This window comes from Embiotoca jacksoni, unplaced genomic scaffold (genome assembly GCF_022577435.1).
Source record: "Embiotoca jacksoni isolate LCO1_2020_lvr unplaced genomic scaffold, fEmbJac1.0.p SCAF_3, whole genome shotgun sequence".
In the NCBI taxonomy this organism is placed as follows: domain Eukaryota; kingdom Metazoa; phylum Chordata; class Actinopteri; family Embiotocidae; genus Embiotoca; species Embiotoca jacksoni.
Window position 1 is genome coordinate 23,295,274 of NW_027185381.1, and position 21,783 is coordinate 23,317,056.

General features: G+C 44.8%; 1 protein-coding gene across 2 annotated transcripts in view; it reads left to right on the top strand.

The window, feature by feature from the left end:
* Positions 1-18,268, top strand: part of ccnd2a (cyclin D2, a) — a 145,264-nt gene extending 126,996 nt beyond the window's left edge. For both annotated transcript variants that reach the window (XM_069162206.1, XM_069162205.1), the window contains exons 4-5: positions 7,920-8,068; positions 13,673-18,268. In XM_069162206.1, coding sequence (XP_069018307.1) covers positions 7,920-8,068; positions 13,673-13,846 — 323 coding nt within the window. In that variant the 3' untranslated portion in view covers positions 13,847-18,268. The remainder of the gene's footprint in view (positions 1-7,919; positions 8,069-13,672) is intronic.
* Positions 18,269-21,783: the final 3,515 nt, after the last annotated feature.

Genomic DNA, 21,783 nt, shown 5'->3' on the forward strand with positions numbered 1-21,783 from the left:
GTTGCAAGTGACACTAATCGCGGACAGGCTGCCAAGTCAAACCAAGCGATAATGGCTTGCATCAACACACTTTCTCATGTTGCAAAATATCTTCATCTCCACATTTTTTTTTTCTTTCAGCGCCGTATCAAAGCCCTCTTCTCTCGATAACATGCTGCAGAGGTTTGCTGTGGGTCAGTCGCGGTTAGCCGTAGCTTTAGCGAGGTGCATTACCTCCGATGGGAAAATAGTCCTCCCTAAAGAGAAGCGTGTGTCAAAGGAAGACTGTCAAAGGGTCTGACGTCTATCGTCTGTCTTCTCCCGGGCTGGTATGTGGTCGTGTTTAGAGGTGTATCGGCGGCTTCCAGAGCATCCAGTGACACTTCAAAGCAGAGAGGCATTCCCATGTTGCACACAGTCAAAGTGTGGAGGAGTGGACCTGGGTGGAGGCGGGCGGGTCATTGTCTTTTTTTTTTTTCTTTTTTTTTTTACTCTCGAGGTGAATTGTTCCCTTAAAGATCAAACATCGAGCGTGTCAGGGGAGGAGACGGGGAGCCCCTTAAAACATGATATGGAGAGACGCTGAGGTCGAGCCGGAGAAGATGCAGCAGGAGGGACCAGGGGAGTCGAGGCGAAGCCGGAGGAGTGTATTGTTTTTCTTCTGCCAATTCTAAGGCATGTCATGTTTTCATATCTCTTTCCCCTGCCGCCTTCGTTCCACCGCCGCCCCTCCAACCCCACCCCCCCGACACTTCTCACGCCTCCCCGCCCTACAGCTGGAGGACACCATAGCTTTTTTCTCCCCACGTGTCGAGGTTCTCTGCAGGGCAGATTCCTCCCGTTTGCGTCACGTTCAAAGCTACAAACAAGGCAGGGGCGAGTCGCAGGCGACATCCTCCAGGATTTATCTAAATATTTATTGGGGGGGGAAAAAATGACACAATTCAACAATAATAATGCAATTTGGCGCTCCTTCTCTCTCCCTGTGCTGACATCATTCAGTGGAGTTTGTATGGATACAAAGGAGGTGACCGGCATTTACAACATTAAGTGATCTCCTGCGCTGATGATGCAATGGATACGATGGGGTAAGAAAAAGTTCTAGAGTCTCCATTTTCTGATATTATATCTCTTTTTCCAACCCCCCCACCCCCAGTCTCACCCCGTATTTTGTCACAGCGGATTAATGTGTGGAATGACAGTGTGTCAGTGATCGGACCGACTCCCAAAAGCAACATTGTGAAAGACTCAGCGTGCACTTTGTCCTTAATTGCTTCAATGAGGCAGTGGAAATAAATTTACGAGCCTCCCGGAGTCATCCTACTGACATTGTGTTTTAGGAGAGAGGCGTTCTGGAGATAGCTCTGGATCAGCGGCAGGTAATTTATCTGTGTGTACGCTCTCCTCAGACTCGTATCCAGGCAAACAGAAAAGCGAAAGGCTAAAGCAGGGGGAAAGGAGAAGGAGAGAGAGTGCACGAGTGAGTCAACAATTTGGTGCATCTGAAGATCTCTGGGAATTCGAAACCCCATTTGTGGAACGTTCCCAGCCGTAAATCTTTCGGAGGTTATCTGGTGAGAATCCTCCTCGAGACGTCCTCCGAGAGGAGTTGAGAAGGTAAAGACGCAGCAGCAGCAGCAGCAGAAGGAGGAGATCTCTCAGGAGGATTTACATTTGCAAGACAGTTGACAACGGGTCACCTGTGGCCCTTCCTATTCCGTACAGTCTCATTCAACCCCGGCGCCCACCGCGACTCCCACCGCCGGCCGTCGCTATACTGAAAAAAAAAAAATAAAAACATGCATTAAAAACCACAGCTCTCTGTTTTCAAGGGAACAAGAGAGAGAAGAGGAGAAGTGGAGAATAAGGCCTCTCATTCCTAATGGCTCCTCTCTTTTGATGAAACAGTTCCGTTCGGGCCACTCGGTGGGATTTTGTCAGGTGGCGCAGGCTGGCTCTGTATTAATTAATAACATTGGCTGGTCCATTCAGGACTATGCAAATGGATCGGGGGGCTCAGCTAGAGGCTGGGAGAAAAGGAGACAAAAGGCTTGGCCCTTACATTTCATATGCAGAGCCATGTGAGGGTCAGCGCTGCAGGGCCACTTGATAGGAAACACCAGCGTTTTCCTCAGGCAGGCCGCCGGATAATAGCCCAGAAACAAGCTCATTAAGGGAGATTATGAACCTCCATTCCTGCACACAGACACCGAGCACTCCGAGCTTCCTCTTCTATTCTTATTCAATGGAGGTAAAGTGGGAGAATGGGCGGGGTGCATGGGGCAGACAGATGCCCCCCAACCTGTCTGCTGCGGTTATTGAGCTCCGTCTTCTCGCCATATTGGCAGGGATTATAGTGTATTTTTTTTTTCTTATTCCTTTAAATACGCCATACAATAGCTCTCCCTGTAATGGTATGCATGGAATGGTGACAATGGTCATAGAAGCAGATCAAAAGAAAATTCTGGATCGGGGCCACCACTGGTGTCCATGCGAGAGTCAATAGTCCCGCAGGACACAATGAAGAATTTTTTTTTTTTTTTTTTTTTTTTTGCTACAAGTTGGGATCTAAATAACAAGCGATTTAAAGTATCTGAGTAGTCGTTCTTTTAACTCTGAATAGTATTTGATCAGTTTTTTTCTGGTTTGTGGAGTTGTCTTTGAAGTATGTGTGAAGTAACTTGATGATTAACTGGTTAGTTTCTCCAAGACAAACTAATGATTCACCAGCTAACAAACATGAAAGTGGAAGTCAAGCCTCGCTGCATGGGCCCTCTTTGTCTTTTAACTGGAACAAATTAGCCTGTTTGTTTGTTTTTTTTATGCAGCATATTACAGGGTAGCTGAGGTTTAGATTTAAAGCAAGTATTTAGTAATGAAGTGCACAGAACGTATAAACCCGGCATCTTAACTGCGTTTAGGTGTTATGCAGCATCTTGGGAATTATGCATAGATCAGACCGGCGCATTCGGGAATTTTGGCTTTCAGCACGTCCCCGCTCCCTTTTGGTGGAAAAGCAAGTGACCCTCACCACAGACTTTAGTGTAAAATAGCGGTACAAAACCAAACCTCCAGAGGTAAATTATTTTATCAATGACCCAAAAAAATCCCATGTCCACTTTGCCATAAAGCACGCTCGATAGATTGAAAAGTTTAATTTGATCCCTCTTCAGTCCCTTCAGGTTGCCATCAAGCTGGTGTTCTAACCCCACTTACATGTCAGAGTTGTTTTACCTGACTGAACCTCCAGGTGAGCAAATTACTAGTGAAATACTTTACTTTGCAGTCCTGCTCTACAAATACTATGCTATCTCACATTAGCACTGTGCTATGACAATTGACCGAGCTACGGAAAAAAAAAATCGGAGATCATCGTTTTTTCCAAGCCGGTCTGATCGATACATTTTATTCCGTTTGTTATCCAGACCTACAAAGCTGGATGAGAGCTTCACACGGTTCCTCCACAGGCAGTAAAGCTCTCCAAAGCTGTCGTCTGTATCCCACAACGTGTCCCCAAACTCCGGCTATAAACTCTGAACTAAGACGTGCCCATATTTACGCAGCGGTGACCACTCAGATACTCCTAATATGATTCATAAGTCCCGATTTGTTTTGGCTGTGAAGTCTCTCTGGTCCAGAGGCAGGAATGCTCCTCGTAGCTTCTTCTCCGAGTGGCTGCTCCGTGGAGAATCCCCTCCGGGCTCGGCTCAGCATTCTGGAGATGGATGATTCATCTCAGATGTGGTCAATAAAAAAGGTCTTTACTGGTGTTTGTTTACATAAAACCCCCTTCATGTTTGATGAGTCAGAACCTCAACAAATTAGCTGCCTCCTCCAACAAATTATAATTTCTCCAACACGCTCCACCGATGCGAGGGCTCGCGTCCGGTCTGGGCCGGGCCACATCGTCGACAGATGAAGCAGGAGGGAGCTTCCTGACAGTATGCTCCAAAAAATGTGACACGGGGTGAATCATCGAGTGGTATGTCCTGAGTTACCTCCCCCCCTTTCACCTCACTGCTGTAATCAGCACCGAGCCGTAAATACTGCGGCCAGCTGAGTCACACCCGAAACACAAAGACACATTTTTTTGTCTACAATTATCCCCCAAAAAAGATTTAGAAATCAAAATCGTTTCAGGCTGACATGTTTACCTTGGAGGTCATGTTAACTACAAAGACTAATATTTGTGATTTTAAGTAAAGTAAATGTTAGCGTGAGCTAGTTTGACCTGAACAGTTTTGTCATGAAACCACAGTGTCTCTCAGTCCTTGTCCTCTCTTCTCTGAAGACCTTTTTTTTTCTTCTTTTTTTTCTCCTCTTTATAAGGTTTTCATATTTTGGATCTTTATTTATTCAGGTGTGATTGAGATTGAGATCCTTTTCAACAGAAAAAATGTATAGTCAAACATGTCATATAATGTAGTTTTGAAACTACAAAAAGTATAAAGGACTTCAGTTTGAAGGCAGTTTGCAGTTCCTTCCATTTAATAGGTGCTTTATACCTTAAAACCAGTTCTGCTAAACTTTGTGGGCACAATAATGAGTCCAAATTGTGTCATTAGTGATAAAGTGCTATGATGAGTGGTATGAAATGTAATGTAATGAGCTGCTGAAGCAAAGATGGGGCAGTGTGACAGTACAGAAGATCTCCATAACTAAGTACAAAATAGATTCATGGGTTGAAAACAGCGTTTAATTCCACAGACAGACAGACAGACATCTTTAACAGCTCGTTTCATCTAAACTGTAACCATGATTACACACACTTTATAATTTAGCACATGTACAGTTATCAATCTGGGTTCTTGCACTGTGGAGAAACGTGAACTCCTCTGCCCGCCCCCCCCCCGCCCGCCCCTCCCCTCATCTAAATCCGTATGCTCCTCAGCACCACCTCCTCAAGGCTGCAGCTGTGACCGTGGAGATGATGGTGAAAGGCTGAGGAGAGCTGTCACAGGATGCTGCAATTAACATGGAATTCTGTTTTCTGGCAAATGAGCTGAACTCACGGTTTTGAGCACGGCACGTTACTCAGACTTTCCCAACTTTAGTTTTTTTTTGTTTGTCTCCAGAGTGACAGTCTTAAACGATAATTAATTGAGTATGACAGCAAGTGTGTATCAAGTCATTGTTTTTTTTAATCCTCCCCCTTGTTACATGTGGAAGAGCTTCTCCAGCGCCAGTCGAGAAGTTGTTGTTGTTGTTGTTGTTGTTTGACTGAAGCAGCTACACTCGGTGGACCGTCTGAGCCACACTCCACAGGACTTGTTTTGACTACCAGTCTGTGTTGCATTAGTGGTGAAACATACTGTCATGCCAATCCCAAAATGATGTTTGTTTTTGACCTTGATCAGTCAACGGGCTGCGGGTCCTCGTAATGCTACTCCTTTAATAAACACGGTCAATAAGAGCGACACGTATAGAATACAAGACCCTGATTTATAGCGCTGGAAAGAGGCGAGAGGGCGCAGGAGAGGGTTTTTTGTTTTTTTTTCTTCTTCTTCTTCTTCTTTCTTCTTTTGGCTGTTACTCAACTTTCCAACTTTAATTAATTTACAATTTTAATGTGCATACTGTGCATCGCAGCCACCCAGAAGGAGTGGGCCATGTAGGGGCAGCAGACTGTGTGACCAGAGAGGCCTGAGGATGAAGTTTCATGGGGGTAGGAACACGGAGGAATGGAGACGAGGGGGCACCGGGAGGAGAAAGGGCCATTGAAGGGGGTGAGAGGCGTGCAGGCCAGGCCAGCCAGCCGCTGCTCACAGGGAGCTTTCCATCGCAGGCGTCCCCACTCAGCTACATACACTGTTTATCCTCAACATGAATATCAATGAGGGCCTCCTAAAATACGTCCATTCTTCCCCCCACATGCAGCAGCCACCAGGCCGGAGTGTCAGCCCGCATCGGCTGCACGCGCAGCGTCCTTGTTCTGCTACAGACCTGTCTTGTCTTGAGTGCGAAAAATCAGCTTGCTGCCCACTGCCCACCACTCAGCTCTCCCACAAACCTACATCTGTGCTGTGTGTGTGTGTGTGTGTGTGTGTGTGTGTGTGTGTGTGTGTGTCATCTTAAAGCATCGCTGCATTGTTTCTTGGCCTGTGTCTCTGAGGTGTCCGTCGCCTCGCCTGTCAGTCTGCACTCGCTGCACACTTACAGTAAATGCGTGTATGCCTTTGTCCTCGTCCCCTTCCACAGAAAAGTTGTGCTCTTACAGCAGTGATGTAATGCCGAGGGGCTTTGTGCGCTCTTTCCTCTTGGCTCGAGGTAGCCTTTAATAAATCGCCCCTTGGCAGAGGCCCAGCGGCGAACACAGGGGTGTATAATAAGTTCATTTATTTGTCAACACTGAGCCCACAAGATGAGAAAGCGCCTGGCTGTGCATGTTAAAAAGGCAGCGAGGGCTGCCTTTGCAGCTATCAAAGGGCCTACCTCTTTGATTCCAGATAAAAAAAAATAAAAAAAAAAAAAAGAAGGAAGAAAAATCTCCTTCAGAGCCATCGCACGCAGTTTGCTTTGCAATTGAATATGGCAATATGTTAATGTGCAGGCTGTTTCTATGCCCCCGCTGCCCACTCCTCCAGCCCATAGGTGGCCCAGGAACAGAGAAATACTCGGAGGGGAGGGGGAGGGAGGGGGTGAGGGGGTGTTGGACGGGAGGCAGGAGGTGAGGGTCACCGGAGGGCGACTCTTTTCTTCTTCCAAAAAAAACCTCACAAGGGTCTGGACACAGACTTGAGAGTGATGTGCAGCAGAGTTGTCCACCCCCCTCCCCCACCCCCACCCACCCACCACCACCACCACCACCACACCCGCCACCTTCCCCTTCTTTTCTCCTCACTGCCTTGTAGCCATACCGTCCATCCCTCCCTCTTCACCCCCCCTTCCCCCGTCCCTCCCCGTCCCCCCATGTCCAGCCGCAGTCTTTGTCCAGCCTGTCTCGCTGAATCGCTATCAGCAGCAAGGGGACGGATGCTGTGTCTCTCAATTGGGTGAAATGAGGTGATGACTCTGGACAATGGAGTCACACTCTTCTGCCTTCCCTCTCACAGGCCCGCCACTCTATTAATATGCTAAAAGATAGGAGGGCCGCCAATGCAAACCGCTGCCTGTTGTAGCAACAAAGACCGGGGCATGTGTGCCATTCACTGGCTCATCTAAGCAGGCCTTGTGTTGTCCAAAGAGAAAGGTAGAAGTTGAGCAAGACATAAAGAGAGAATAGAGAAAGTAATGTGTGTGTGTGTGTGTGTGTGTGTGTGTGTGTGTGTGTGTGAAGAGTTAACCTCTCTCTCCCTGTCTGTCTCTCTCTCTCTGTATGCCAGTTGCCTTGCCTTTTCGGGCTTCTGGCCCGTTCACAAGCTGTCTCATTTGCATTATGAATGACAGTGAGGGGAGCTAACAAGGTTATTGGTCTTTGAGACGCACGCCTGTGACCACACGTGGAAAAAGGACCTACAGCAGTGCGCATTGGCAAAGGCACTGAGCCTCTTTATTCCTCCTTTTCCAAGCACTATGGGGCTTTTTTTCAGCAAGCACACGATTTACTCAGGAGATGGAAGAAAAGGGGCCGGGCTGGGGAAAAGGGGGACTGGATTGGGGAGTGGGTGAGGGTGGTTGCTTTTCAGCTCCTTTACAAGCCAAGTGAACCCTCATTATCCCGGCCCCTGGTCATTAGTGAGCACCACGTTCAGACCCAGTGCAATAGAGGGAGTATTTATTAGCTGACTGCTAGATTACCAAATCATATTGTCTCGGGGAGGGACGTATCCGTACCCCTTTTTTGTGGAGCGTATGAATTGAAAAGTGCAATTTACAAACTGCACCAGGTGAATAATGAATGCAGTGGTAAATCAGTGCAATGGTTAACCATTTATCCGCCACACCAAAGACTCCTTCCTTAACGCAACATTTAACTCAATCTGCGTTTCTTCCCTTGACAGATTTCAGATTCGCCATGTACCCTCCCTCCATGATTGCCACAGGAAGTGTGGGGGCAGCGATCTGCGGCCTACAGCTGGATTCCGCTGACCAGTCGCAGTGGGGTGACAGTCTGACAGACCTGCTGGCCAAAATCACAAACACAGAAGTGGTGAGTTTGATTTGTACTCCTTGAACACATCCAGAGAAGTTTGGTTGAGCAAGACACTCTTTTTCTGAAAAAACAAAAAAACAAAACGTGTTCTTGTTAGTCAGGGTTTAGTTAAGAGCTTTTGAAAAGTGTAGGAGGATATTTCTGAGTACTATTTGAATGAGTAAAAGTTAAGACAACACCTAACTGATGTCTGCAATTACATATAAAGTTGTACCAATAACGCTGAATCCGCTGCTGTTCACTCTTCAGTCAGATTGCGTCTCCAGGGAAATGGCACAATTAAGTCATCTCATTACCACTGAAACACAGTTTTACAATCTGTGACTGTTAACAAGCATTATTTTCTTTTTTGACCAAACTCGCTTCTTCTGAGGGAAAATATTGCAGTTATTTCAGTAAAAAGTTAAGAAATGCCACATGTTTGTTAAGACTGCGTGTTTGCAAAATTGAAATGTTGAAATGCGGCACTCAAGATTTAGCTTCACTGGAATTCATCGAACCACAAATCCATTTTGGGGAAGATTTACTGCCAATATTTGTCACCAAAAGAACAATTTAAAAAATGAGCATAAAATTCCCTAATTAAAAGAGCTCATTCACACGCTGCAGCTAACTGCGCTGGTTTCTATGCAGTGTTCTCTGTAATACACTTGACTGGACTTTAAGGGAGCGTGCGGCAGGTTTCTTTTCCGTCCGGCTGTTCAGGGGCCTCCTCATATAAAGAATCCTCTAAATCGAGCCAGGTTGAGAGCTATATACTGTACTGTACTGTATACCGCTCTGTCGCTGACAGGAATGCTGGCCAGGCTGTTGTGTGGCTGTCTGGGTACAGCGAATGTTGCAGCGGTGGGTGAGTTGAGTCCAAACACAGGCAAAGGCCCCTACTGACTCTGAGATGCCTGGCTTTCATCACGCAGAGGGGAAAGGCCCTTCAGCTTGCTATAGCTGAGTAGATGGGCAGAACTGTAGAAGGCAAGGAGAGCCAGACTGTGAGATGACAAGTGAGGTTGTTCTTCATTAGTCTTCCGAGTTTGACCCATCCGAACTGTTGAGGAGCAGCGGGGCAGCCGGAGAGCAGCGCTCGGGGACCGGCTCCAGTTCGGCAGCCCTCTCCCTGGCCAGCAGCGCCCCCAATACCAAACATGATGAAAAAGCCTTTTGGTCAGTAATAGCAGACTTAATATAAACATTTGGGTTAATGTGTGCACGGGGAGCAGATCAGTGGGCACGGCACTGGTCGCGAGCGTTGGCCCTGGTGAGTTAAACTCTGTCCGAAAAAGCAGGAGGAGGAGGAGGAGGAGGAGGAAAGCTGTTGAAGTGTGAAAAGGACACTGAGGGGGTGTCATGCCTCCCTCGCGACAATCGGCCCTCTCTCATCTCCTCCTATGCTCCATAATGCATCACTGCTGGAAAGCATGGCTCCCTCTGGTGCGAGCTGTGTGAAGTCTCGCTCAGCAGCTGAGGAAAAACAAATAGCTGGCCTCAGCAGCACAGGGCCTCAGTGTGTTTAGGCTGCGAGGTCTCCGACTTGAGGGAATTAAGTCGCTCTGTGTCTTTATGATCAACTCCTTTACATTCCTGGAATCAGACAAGCCATGGCTCGCAGTAAACACAGCAGGCGAAGCAGAGGGCATCCTTCCTAATTCAACATATATGAGAGGTTTTAGTATAAACTGCTAAGAGAGTCCAACCAAAACTCAATACGGAATATTTTTCTGCTTTAAGAACTTAAAAACAGAACTAAAACACAGACAGATGCCCAGAAGTAGTTGTCAGCGTTAACAAGCGGCTTCACTTCTATTTGCGGTCTTTGTCACCATTTGAATATTTCAGCTTTCAGACACGCAAAAAGAGGAAATGCTCTTAAACTGTGTCACTTTAACACTTACCCTACCTTCTTTTACCAAGAGCTCAACCACCGTCTCCACCTCAACGCTGACTGCAGTCTTCAGGGTGGTGCTTCGAGCCTTTTGGTCTAAAACGTGCACAACACAACACACTGTATTTGTTTTTTGGCCGGCAGCGTCGCGGCTCGCCAACACGGTAGAGCGGCATCTCGCGGCCCGAAGAGCCAGGCAAAATATGAAGGCGAAGCGAGTTTTCGCCAACCTCTGCTGCAGCTGCTGCTGCCAACAGCATCATGGCCAACGCCACCAACCCTCCACCCCCTCACCCCCCCCCCACCCCACCCCACCCTGCCGCTCTGGCACCCTGCTGGCATCTGTGGTATCCAGAAGCTGTGGTTTTCCAGTGGAAATGCGATAGGGCCAAGTCACCATCTTTGGACCCGGTTTGAAGAATGTGTGTTGCCTCACGTTCACCTGGTGTGGTCGAGAGGGGGGGGCAGACGGGCCTGTGTGACATAGAAGAAAAATATGAAATGTGTTGAGTTCAAAGTGCGACAGATCAGCTGCGATTCTCCTAAACGGCACACGAGTCTTCGACAGTGAATATAAGAGAGATATAAATTAGACTCTTGACTCACGTAGAATAAAGCGTTTGAGTTCCCGTTTACTGCAGACTGATTAAAACAGGAAATAGAAGTTAGAGAAGTACGAGAGGTTTTCACTCATTCATCTTTTTTTTTGTTGTTGTTGTTCAGTCATGGTCACACACTGAGACACCAGACACACATTTTCCCACTTTCCTCTCTTTGTTCCTGTTTTTGTTTCTCCTTTCTTCTCTTTTTTAATTCACATTTCTAATTCATTGTCCATTCACGGAAATGTACTTAAAACAAAGGTGCACTTATTAGGACACATTATTTCTGTTAACGCAGCATGTGGCATCACCAGTCCGTGGTGTTTCGGTGTGCGGGGCTACAGAAAGAGAAAGGTCACATTTTCTATTGTAACTTGCGGAAATTCGAGTCATGTGGTGACTTTTTATTTCCAGTGTCAGCCCCCGGATATTTTGTTTTAAGATTCCCTGAGATCCGTGTGTGTGTGTGTGTGTGTGTGTGTGTGTGTGTGTGTGTGTGTGTGTGTGTGTGTGTGTGCGCGTGCGTGTGCGTGTGTGTGTGTTTGTTTCAGCTGTCTTGACCACCAAGTCATCCCAGAGTTGCTAACAGTGTCTTGTGTGGTACGGTCAGCAGTTAAAACACATTCCACGGTTTCACACATTTCTTCCTCTTGGTTTTGTCTGTCTGCACGCCTTCCTCCTGCTGCCAGTGTCACAAAGGCCGCCCAGGGATAATGTGCATGCCTTGATTTGTCAGAGGGATGGATTGTTGCAGTATGAGGTTTGAGGTGGGGCAGATGGAGGACTGGAGCTACGAGGGAGGATCTGAGGTGGTCATGTGTTTTCCGGTTTTGAGGATGCAAAATAAGATGCTTCAGTTTAGCGCTACCTCCCATGGACAATTTATTCAGTGCTTTTGGCCCCTTCATTGTCCAAGTACCTCCAGCTTCTCTGAAAACAGCATTGGTGTTTCCAGTAGTCACACATTGAAGTCATTAAAGGTTCTCGAATAAAGCCCATGGGGCTTGGCATGGGATCCGAACTGCCGCTCTAAAGAGCAGCAGAGACGGAAGGGCGAGGGTTGGGGAGGGGGGGGGGTTCTTTTAAGAAGTGAAGGCGTGCATTCTTGTGGTAAGACACAGGCAGTTTCTTTACATGTACTGCGCTTTACTTAATTTTCTCACAGGAATTGAGATTTTATGACCAATGGGAGGGCACACGTCGGTGGGAAGATTTTTGCGTGTGTGTGAGTGTGTGTGCGCACCCCCTTACGTTAGTGGGCCGCCCCTCTGGAGAAGATTAAGGGACAGACGCTGGTCGGGTTTCCTCCACGTCACACCGTTGCGGAGGAAAATGTTCTCCTGAAGTCGTGCAGCACAGATCAGTCCGACTTCGACATCAAATCAGCCTTCATGGATTTAGAGCTTAAAAAATGACTTCAGACAATAAACAATAATTAAGAGATGTCATAGGAGAATCTACTTCATACAAATCTCAGATATCAGCAGAAAAAAAGTTGCATTCATTCATTCAGGTTTTTTTTGTTTTTGTTTTTTTTACTTCGCAAGAAATTCTCTTTAATGTTGGCCATGTGTCAAAACTTTCAACCAGTTACCGGTCTGACAACATGGTACATGTTTCACCCTGCAGTGTGTCCTGCTGTTTGACCTTTGACACCGTGACCTCTCGTCACTCAGCCCCCGCGTGCACCTCCCCGAAAGCAATTCTGATGTGAGCGAGGGCTCAGTTCTCGTTTCATCAAGGCCCAGCGGCACCAGAGGCTAAAACACCGGCTCAAACTGCGGCCCATCAGGTTTAAATTAGCTGTAAATTTTCAAAAGAATGTCTTCCTGCTCCGTGAGCGGCACACTCTCACCCATCTCTCTGGCCTGATTCCCACAGACGCCTGGTGCTTTAAGGCAGGGAGGGTCATGCATGTGCGTGCATGAAAGAAAGCAGCATCAGGTGTTTTCTGGTATTTCACCAGCAGAGGGCAGTGTTTACTCTCTATCAACTCCTGACAGGAATTTTAGTTCCTCTTACTCCTGAAGATCTTTAAAGACTATCATCGCTGTTCCTCACCTTAAAACAATTTGACCTTTTTCTGACGCTCTTGCGAGCAACCCCATTCAGCGCTCCTCTAACCACCCTTCCTCCTCCTCCCTCCTCCCCGGAGAGTTGCTCTCTCTTCCTGCGCCGGGCTGTCCCCTCACTCAACCCTCCATCAAGGGAAGGATATGAGGCCTCGGTGCTGTTGAGGGGCTCTTCTCCCAGGTGGATTCTCAGGTTGCCTCGGTGGCCTTTGATGGTGTAAGTCGAGCCGGCCGGGTCTGGGACGGATCCCCCCGCGGGCGGGCGGGCGGGCGGGTTCGCAGACTGGCTCTCGTTAAAAAAGCACCACCTTTGTGTTCCCACAGGAGGTGGATGTAATTAACATAGCTTTAATACTACCTGTGTTTTCAGCCGCCGTTGTCAAGGTTACTTCTGTTTGGGTTTTGTGTGTGTGTTTGAGAATGGCAAAGGTGGGTTGGAGTCGGAGGGGGAAGAAGGGGGGGCTGTGTGTGTCTGCGCACATGCGTGTGCATGCACATGAGGACTGGAGGGGGGGTGGTATTCAGAGCACAACCCTGGTGGGCTGATGTAATGCTTCGGTCTGGCCCGTGTCTGCGCAAATTGTTTTTTGGCAACAGTCGGAGCAGCTAGAAAAGTCTTTGGTCATTTAAAATGTCTGGCCTGCGCTGCCTGGGGGTCCCTCTGCTGCCACACCAAGGGCCCTCGTTTCTCATGCTTTGATTTTCAGATGTCTAGTCTCAGCCGTATTACTGACGAGTTAGCTGGAGTACTCGCTTGTGGAAAAAGTTCACAGGTGAGAATATAAGCTTAGATCACAGACTGTATATAAAAGTGGACGTAGCTTCCGGCTCTGAAAAATTTGACTGATGCAGAAGCGCCTTAAGCTGCAATACCACCGAGTGCCACCGGAGGTCGGCTCCAAAAAGCCTCCGGCTCCATAGACTCCCATTCAACAAGTCTCATCAAATTTTCAAAAAGCGTTCCGCTGACTTGAGCCCCGCTGCCCCATTAGCAGATTAAAATGGGTGTATTGTAACAGCTTGTTTGTCTTCTCTTTGTGCATTGCAGGATGTTCTCAAAGAGTGCCAGGAGCAGATCGAGCGCGTGTTGGTGAGCAGCCTACGCGAAGGGCGGCAGCAGCAGCAGCAGCAGCAGCAGACTCAGAGAGGCCCCAGCGGGAAAGGCCTGGACGAGCTGGATCAGTCCTCCACCCCGACAGATGTCCGCGATGTCAACTTGTGAACCAGCAGAGGGCATCGTTGCGCAGGATTTACAAAAACAACAACAACAACAACAACAACAAAAAAACATTTAAAAAAAAACCATCATGAAAAAAAAACCTCAACTTTCCTTAAAAGCAGAAAAAAAGAACAAAAGAAGAAAAATTTTAAAAACACAAGCCCTTTAAGAGAAAAAGAACAATGCTTGCTAGTTTTTTTTTTGTTTTTTTTTTTGTAGATTTTCTGTTCTTCAAGTCGAAACCACCTGCACACGAAGTAGATTTTTCTATGATGTCCTAGTCTAAAAGCAACCAATTTGATATGACATGAAGCTCTGTGGTGCCTTGGATATACAGAAGGGAAGCTAATCATATTTGCATTCTGCCTTTGATTGTGTAGTATGATCTTTTAAGTTATATCTTAACCATAGCTTGATAACGAGGCTGTTATACTAGGAGTCGTGGAAACCATTCAGAAATTTGCATACATGGGATCACAGCAGAGGGGGGTGCTTATGTTTCTTTTTTGCTCACTATTTACATTTGCGGTGTAAACGAGAGAGAGAGAGAGAGAGAGAGAGAGAGAGAGGACACGTGTTGGATCTCCTCGACCGGCAGGAGGTCGGCGTGCGTTGAGACGGAGCAAGCCGTGAGAACATGATGCTGAACAGTTGATGGGTCCCGTTTTCCAGGGAAAAGGCTGGGATGATCGTAATTATTGGTAGTATTAGTAATTAGTAATTATCATTATTATTATTATTATTATTATTATTAATATTATCATATTTTGGAACTGAGTAGTAGAGATCAATAAGCTCCTTTTGTCAGGCTGCTTGCATGTGTCAGTTTGTGGATGCAGCGAGCAAGCGCGTGCGTGTTTGCGAGCGTGGCTGCATGTGTGTTTTCACCTCTGTGTGTGTGCGCATGGATGACGCGTGTGCGTGGCGTGAGTGTTACATGTGATCTTGTATCTATAGTCGCGGTGTGTGTTCTCTGGCGCGAGGGCACTTAAGCAAAGTCGATGTTGAAATCGAACGGCGCGAGCGGAGGACACACACACACACACACACACACACACACACACACACACACACGTACTCTGTCCATCTGAATAACAGGGCATCGACGCTATATCGCTGCCTTCGTGCATTAACAGTGCATCGTGGTTGTACGGTAAACTCATGTGCATGGACCGGGAGTGAGACGGGAAAAAAAAAAAAGATTTGGCCGAGGAGGATACGGCTGAAGGGACTTTCAGCCCCCTTCATCTTTGTAAGAGCATTTTTTTTTTTTTTTTTTTCCCAGCGGCGTTTCACCTCAGACTCGATGTCACTTGAGGTTTATTTCTGCCATTGTGATAATGAGATATTACAGCTACTTCATTCTTCTTCGTGTTGTTATGATAATGGTGTTTCCTTAGTTGTTGAACGGCTGCTTTGAGTCTGGCCAGAGGGAGCGCTGACTTCTCACATGTGGAAAAACGGGAGAGGACGGCGCCTTGAAGAAACTCCTCTTGTTGAATAGCAGGGAGGGATAAAGATGGTGGAGGTTGAGGAAAAGATTTCAAAAGACAGGGACAGCTAAGGCGTCACTGTGGAGCTGTGGAGGGCACGCCGGTGCGCGGCACAGGGTGGTCGGATTTATTTTAGAGGTGCAGGAGGATGCTGCTGTGTAGGAGACCGGGGGGGAGGTATACAGAAGATAATGAATAAAAGACACCCAGAAGCCTCACGATAAAAAAAAAAATTAAAAAAAAAAATTAAAAAAACTCTGATGGCTCCATGTTTGGGTGGATTCAACATTAATATCCTGTAATGGACAGTAAAGTGAACAGAAGATGTTCTGGGTTTCCATTTACACGAGGAACTAAGACTGTACACTGCCAGATCATGTGTGGATGATTTTTTTTTTTTGTTCTTGTAAATGAGGGTGGGGAGGGGCGGGGGGATGGGTGTTGGAGGATGGTTAGAGTAGGATAATATACTGTCAATGCATCTGGAGTCCCACATAGGGTTGTTTTTTTTTCAGCTCCCCTATATGATTTCAATGGCAAAGCACTTTGAGAACATGCTCCCCAGGAGATAAGTACAAAATGAAATGCGTCGGACGGTGATCGGAGGTAAATGGATGTTTTCTTCTTTTTTTTTTTTTTCTTTTTTTTTTTCTCATTAGCCTTTTCTTTGGTTTACTTTGTAGGGCTGGTTTCCCAATCATCAGACATACCCTTGTCAAGCGAGAGTCCGATTTAAAGAAAAAAGAAAAAAAAAAAAAGAAAAAAAAAAAAAAAAGGCTTACCGATGAGAGGACATTCCAAAAAAAAATAAAAAAAATAATAAAAAAAACAACATTCCTGTTCAAGCAAGGTGCAAGTTGATCGATGAGTCTGAACCGTTTCAGACAATTTGAACATATAAAAAAAAAAATGAATTGGAAAATGCCGACACATACACACAGAGCTCTGATCCGTGGGGTCTCTTTGATTTTCTTTTACAATGTCAAGAAATGAAATATTTGTTTTTACTTGAATCTTTTTTTATTTATCTGCATCACAGCCACAGAGAGCCACACAGGGCGGCGATGAGCTTACGAGAAAAAAAAAGGGGTGGTCACAACATCCAGTATTTGCACATGTTCTTCAAAGGGCAATGAGGTTTTGCGATTTTAAGACAGCGCAGAGCCTTCGTTCAAAACCACCTTTACTGATGTGTGTTGCAGTGGTTGGTCAGTTTTTTTTTTTTGTTTGTTTGTTTGTTTGTTTAATGGTGCTGGCTTGTGTTGGGCCGATTCAGGGCCGATTGTCTGTCAGTGAACACATCTGTCCCCTGTGAGCTTTGCTGCTTTAAATCATTGGCAAGGGGATTCGTCAGCACAAAACAAGAGACAGATGATTTTTATTTTTGTTTTTAACGGGACACGCGGCAGGGTGTCTTCGACTCTGTTCATGACGGTGCTGCGTGTTTGTTTCTCCGTCTGAAGAGAACGTGGGGATCCGATGTTTTTCAGTAAAACTGAGCAGTTTAATGACACGTTTGCCAAAACATCCCCCGTCTGAATATCTGCTACGACCCCTTCATCGTGCCTCTGTTTGCCTGATGTAAGCTCTCTCCCAAACCTAAGGGTTGTGATTTTCTTTCCTGCAATGTATTGTTGCATGTGTTATATATTTGAGACCACCTTGTCAATTTGTGTTTGATATATTTTATGGGGTGACCAGACCCACAAAAGGGGTTTTTCTAAGATTTAGAGATACTGTATTCCAAAGTGAAGAGAGGACAGAGGAGGAGGAGGTGTGAAGACATCAACAAAAAAGTGTCAATATTTTATTGTTGTCTTTTTGCGCTGCTAAAAGCTATGAATTTGTTTCATTTATACAAAAAAAAAAAAAATAACATTACATAGTTGTGATGTGTCACTTGAGTGTGCTGCTATTTTATAAACATTTGTATTATAATATAATTATTTTACTGCTTAAGAGATACATTCAGAAAAAACGAAGTAGATGGTGATAGAAGAACATGAAATGAGTATTCGACTGGAAATGTTCTTTGTACAGTTTGACAGTTTGCTTAGATAGCATGTCTCCTTTTTTTCCCCCCTATTTTTTTTTTTTTTTTTTTTTATCTATTTTTGCTCTCCGTCTTCGGTCACATTCTGCATCAGTGGTATTTCCTATACCTCAGGATTACTGGACAATATAAAAACACACATGCGTCACCTATACCTCTGCAGTTAGGGAGCCTGGAACAGAGGAGAAGGAATACAGTGGGGGAGAAAAAACAACAACAACAACAACAACAACAAATTAGCATGTTTGTGGAAGAGTCCTGCTGTTTTAGTGGGAGAACAACTTGCTTAGTTTGATGGGAAACAGGAAATATGCAAGGCTTCTACTTGGACTTACCCTATATTGGAGGAGGGAAGGGGGATGTGAGGGGTAGAGGGGGGGGGGGGCACATATACTTTGAGGTGTTTATACCACAGATAGTTCAAGCGTGTTCGTTTCTGTCCATGTTGGTGCTACATCTGACTTGTTTGTGTTTGAGAGGGAACAAAAAAACAGCAACAGCAGCAGCATTCCTATCATGGCCAAAGTACAGTTCTTGCTTTATACGACCACAATCACTATGAATGTCAGTAAATATGGAGGCTGTATGTGAGACAGATATTGTTTTGGTCTAAGATATTGTGTGTGCGCACCATTGGGACTCCCATTGAACAACATAATGGTTTTGAGCTCCACCTGTCATGTCCAGTCATAAATATTCTGATATCTGGAAGTTTCAATGGTGCAGATTTCCCCTTTGAGTTGCCCCCCCCCCTCTCCCTCCCCTCCACCCCTCTCTTTCTCCTCTACTATAACTCATATCATGTACCTCAAATGTCTGTTGCACAACCTCTGTTCAATAAACTTCTGCTTTAAAGGGTGTGACACCACATCAGCTCGATATTTCCCACGCCTGTGTTCCTTCTCAGTCGCGTGTCCGTGAGGCTGTCGGCCTCCAGCTGCTCTCGTCATTCATTCACGCTGCTTGCGTGGGGTTGGCGGTTTAAATACAGGCTGCAGTATGTTCCTGTGTGTCCTGAATGTTCAGGCGGCAGAGTGATGCTGAGATCAGCTGTCACCGAGTCCATGACGGTCAGCAATCACTGGTCCTCAACGTGTTCTTCAAATCTGAGGTGTGTTTGAGCTCTTTCTCCAGCTGCAGATACAAACCAGAGGGTGGAGCACGTCTCCGAAGAAGGAGCGCTGCTTCTCCTCGCTCAGGGTGGAGTCCATTCGGTGCAGGTGTCCAAACTCCAGACTTTATATTCCCACCGTCATGTTTCGCTGTGGGGTTTACACCCGTCTCCTTCTGACACAAACTTGGATTCATCCCTAAGTGGGACTTTTTTCAGTCATAACTATTCTGAAACTATGATGAAGTTGTTCTTCTCATTTGGTGCGTCTCTTTGTGCCTTAGAGACAACTGATCCAGTTTCCCCAAATTATTTGAGAGCTCCATGAACTGCCCCCTGAAGAGACCTTTAGACCTTCTGAAAAAGCCCCTCTGCTTAGATAACTATTGGTTATTTACTTCTGGTTATTTCGCTTAGTTTTCATGACATGTTTCCCAAGTATTACGTTTTTCGTTTATTTATTTATCACAAAGAGAGCATATGCTTGGGTTTGAAAAGTCGTTATTTAAAACAGTCAACTAAACATCTGCAGTCTGCTTGTAACGTGTCTTTAGCTGGACAGGTGCTATATGCCACTGACAGGTACGGGACACGTGACGGTGTTTATTTTTTAACGGGGCCTGGTTTGTTTTAACAGCAGCTCTCACAGAGAAGTTTAAGAGCGTCGAAGTTAACAGTAAACACGGACAGTTTTATAAGAAGAGCGGCAAAGACTCACGACCCGTATTTAACTCGCAGTCAGGCCACTTTACAGTCGGGACATCAACCTGCAGTGCCTCACAATGACCACCAGGGGGCAGAATGAACGCATGATTCAGGCACAGTAATCATTATCTGGAACATTAGTAGATATGTACTTTTTAAAAATTGGTTTAATATGATCATTTCAATAGCATAATAATTTCAATATAAACATCTATTTAAAATATATATTAAAATATAATATTAAAATTGTTTGTGGAGCACATAACTATTATACATCAGTACATATTGTCAACAGAAAATATACAAATATAACAACAATTCACAAGGCATTGCAAGTGAAAATAATATGAATAACTGATATTTGATTCACTGATTAAGTCAAGTTACTAAGCAAAGTTGGTGCCGTTTTTTTTAATGTAGGGATTTGATAGTTTTCTACTTTTTAACCGACATTTATTTTTTTATTTTTTTTTTACTGATTAACCAAAAAAAAAAAAAAATTACATTTTTGTTTAATATGATCACTTCAAAAAGATGTTGAACATGTCTCATACATTTGTGAGACTACATTAGACTGTTCAAAATATAGCCACACTGTTCATAAAATGCAGGAATCGTGTGTGATAGCTGTATCCTGGGATGGAAATGAAAGGTTTATACATTTCAAACGTTGTAATCCTCAAAGAAAACATCAATGTGATATCTAAAAACACAACAACACAGTTTTAGTTTTTTGTTGTTGTCGTTTTGAGTTGTATTATTTTGTTTGTTTTGTGAAGTACCAGTGTTATTCATGACGTGCAAGCTTCATTCGTGACGTACCAGAGTGTTATATCTTGAGTGGGTATCGAACCCATGACTCATTCGTTGCATCCTGCTACCGAAGCGACTATCTTCGGCGCCGACAGACGATCGGCAGCAGAGAGACTAAAGCAGCATCGCCGTGCAGATGAGGAAGTGGACAAAGCCTGAACCAACTGATGTTTCCGTTTTCAGCACAAACAAAGTGACGTGATGAATCTCTAACAGCTGACCCCGAGTCAGTTCCTGTAAAATTCAAATGTCTTCAGCAGGCTGGGTCTGTGTCCGTATCTCACCATGTAATGATGCTTCACCTCAAATCACAGCAACGAAGGTTCAAAAAGTAAAAAAAAAAAAAAAAAAATAGTTCAATATTTTTTAAAGTACAGGTAATACAAATAAAAGGAGATTTAAAAAAAAAAAAAACTGAAAACACTTTCAACAGTCAAAATGTTGTTGCCTTACACAAGTAGTAGTTACGGTTTGTGGTAGGTTAAGTTTTTATGACAACTGTCTGCAGCTGTGTGGTTGCCATGGTGAAACATTGGCTGCCTGGGCAGGATTTGAACCAGTGACAGTCTGATAAATGCATCGACACCTATGTGTTATCTGGCTACCAGACCACCGTATCATGCACAGATCTAGAATACAGTTTTTTGCAGCAGCAACCATTCAGACCGATTACTGATTTCCTACTTCTTTAGAAATGCTGCTCTGCGACCACTAGATGGCAGCATGCTTACTTAATCCTGCCTTGTTGTTATGATAACGGTGTTTCCTTAGTTGTTGACCGGCTGCTTTAAATCTGGCCAGAGGGAGAGCTGACTTCTCTCCTGCTGCATTTAATGTATATAGAAGATAATGAATAAAAGACACCCAGAAGCCTCACGATAAAAATAAAAAAATAAAAAAAAACTCTGATGGCTCCATGTTTGGGTGGATTCAACATTAATATCCTGTAATGGACAGTAAAGTGAACAGAACATGTTCTGGGTTTGCATTTACACGATAAACTAAGACTGTACACTGCCAGATCATGTGTGGATGATTTTATTTTTTATTTTAAATGAGGGTGTGGGTGGGGGCGGGGGGGTGTTGGAGGATAGTTTAGAGTAGGATAATATACTGTTAATGCATCAATGCAAATAAATAATGGTTATTTACTTCTGGTTTAACTTAGTTTTCATGACATGTTTCCCAATTATTACGTTTTTCTTTTATTTATTTATCACAAAGAAGATAGCAAACAGAAGAACAAAGGAATTGTGTTTCCTGCAAAATACAAGTTAAGCAAAATCAAACAAGCAAAAAAAATATTTTTTTTAAAATAGCCCAACTAGCAAAAGAAAACAGTGGAGATGTTCACCAAATGACGCAAAAATGTAAAGTAATCCAAACTTCAAGCAAATTAATGAATATTAGAATAGCCAACAAACAAAAAAGCCCCTTCACCACTAATCAGCTTCAAACGTTTCTTTAATACATTTTTTTGTTACAAGTTCTTTTGTTTTTAATTGCTTCTAATTAACTCCTAAATCCTAATTTTTGGAGCCAACCGTGTGTATACAGTCTGTATGAAAACACTTGTTTAATAGGCTACTTTTTTTTATTTAAATTGTTGTAACAAAACAGCAGCAAGCGGTGCATTGTTGTATTATGAATTGATGGCTACGTCACGTTTTCCAAACCTAATCCAGCCAATCAGAAGAGGGTCTGTTTACCTCACCAGCATGTATTGTGGTCTAAACACCTGGCAGGAGAAACCGCTCTTCTGCAC